The 1,858-nt window shown below is 42.6% G+C and overlaps 1 protein-coding gene across 1 annotated transcript; it reads left to right on the top strand.

Moving 5' to 3' along the window:
* Window positions 1–1,360: 1,360 nt before the first annotated feature.
* Window positions 1,361–1,759, top strand: LOC103773406 (deoxyuridine 5'-triphosphate nucleotidohydrolase-like; the record flags this gene model as incomplete). Its single annotated transcript, XM_008940773.1, has 1 exon — window positions 1,361–1,759. A coding segment is annotated over exon 1 (399 nt), but the record flags the coding sequence as incomplete, so codon positions are not given.
* Between the last annotated feature and the right edge of the window lie 99 nt (window positions 1,760–1,858).

The following is a 1,858-nucleotide window of genomic DNA, read 5'->3' as shown; positions in this document are numbered from 1 at the left end:
TGCTCTTCCTCCACATGAATCATTTTGCCTTGGAAGTTCACAGAGTCACATATGTTTGTATGAATGCATGTTGTAAGCGTCAGATGAAAAACACTAATAGTAATAACTTGCACAGTAAAAGCAAGCAATAGTGCACATATTTCCTTTTTTTTTTCTACCAGTCTTTCCTGGCAAAAATATACAGAACTGGCTAAGTGCCTTCTCTTTGTCAGATAGCAGTCTTCATGTCCAAAGACATTTTTACGTTGTGCACTGTGACACCTTGCCTTTCGTTCCATTTGTGGTAGGGTGACCCTCATCTTAAATGACTACTCAACCATTAATGTTGTTTAAGAAATACAAAAGCTCATCCACATCTAATTAGTTTTATAACTGAGAAGATTACTATTTGAGTAGGAAAGACAAGAAACTTTTCTGTCCTCTGAACCTGATAATTGCCTGAGGAGTACTTTATGGTGTATAGCTGTAGACTTAGGAAAGAACAGTGGTCACCTTTTCCACTAGAAGTCCAAAGGATTTTGTACTTTATGCCTTTAATATACCCGTCAAAATTTCCGCAAAATTTCAACCTTCTGGCTGTCAGCCACTGACACCCACACTGCTTTGCCTCTGTCCATTGTATTCTGCTACTCATAACTAACATCTTGACATGACATTAGTCCTCTTCTTCAAGCCTGAAAAATATGAAACACAACTTGGACTAGACCATTTCCCCCCTTATCCCAGCAAAAGGGAGGTCAAGGACACAGAATACCTGCTTGCCAGCCAAAGACAGCTCCTACCCAATCATCATCCATACTGAATATTCTGCCAGTAGCCTAATTTTCCTGAATACATGTCAGCGCCAAGCAGCAGAACTGCAAGATTAAAATGGTTTAAAGTTATAAATGTTTTACGTCAAGAGCACAAAAACTGAACAAGTGACTGGATACAGGCAGGGTATTGCAGCTCCTTCTCCATTGTTTCCCACAGGATGACATGCCATGCTGCAGAGAAAGTAATAGCAGTTCCTCCCCAGAGACTACCTAAGATAGTCCTTGACACCCAAAAATTCTGTATTCATTAAAGGCATATTGCATATTGTTTTTCATCCTCTGGTGGATATCCATATCCCTGTCTTAATATCTTTTCACCGCTGGTACTCTGGTCATGTCAATGGCTGAGATATTTTCCCAGGTCACAGCTGTAAACAAAACAGTTCTTATCCATGGAAGAAGTATGGGAGTTGATAAATTAGAGTTGTGCAGTGGGCCAGTGAAATGCTGGGGTTTGAACACGTCTTCTGCAAACGCCCAACCTGTAAATACAGCCTCTAACAGTAACTGAAACTTTGACCTACTGGGAAATGGTCCCGGGTGCGATGGCCCCTTACAGGGCCACTCCAGAGGCTGCTGGGCTAGGTATTCATGCATTAGAGTTGGTGAAGATAAATCGAGGCCAGACAAGAGTTATTAACACTGGGATAGGGATCCAGATTCCCCCAGGACAATTTGGCTTGATAACCGCTCTCTTGAGCCTAGCCCTGAAAGGCGTTCACGTGATGGGAGGAGTGACTGATGCCAACTACCAAGGAGAGATTAAAGTAATCCTACTAAATAATGGTGAGCAAGATTTAGTGATCCAACCCCATGACAGGATAGCACAGCTATTAATATTACCAATCTTGAAAACAACGGTGAGGAAGGAGTACCCGCCCCAAGTTACTACTGTTCGTGGAGACAAAGGATTTGGATCCACCAACTTTAGTAAGGGAGCAAAGGTATGGGTCCAGGGTCTGAGTGGCCCCTCTGAGCCAGCTGAAGTGATAGTTGTGGGAAAAGATAGCACCATGCTAATCATGAGGCCTGGGCAGGAAAAA

The sequence above is a fragment of the Merops nubicus genome, unplaced genomic scaffold, assembly GCF_000691845.1.
Source record: "Merops nubicus isolate BGI_N331 unplaced genomic scaffold, ASM69184v1 scaffold4665, whole genome shotgun sequence".
Taxonomy (NCBI): Eukaryota; Metazoa; Chordata; class Aves; order Coraciiformes; family Meropidae; genus Merops; species Merops nubicus.
The sequence above is the reverse complement of the archived record's forward strand: the minus strand, read 5'-3'. Positions and strand labels throughout refer to the sequence as shown.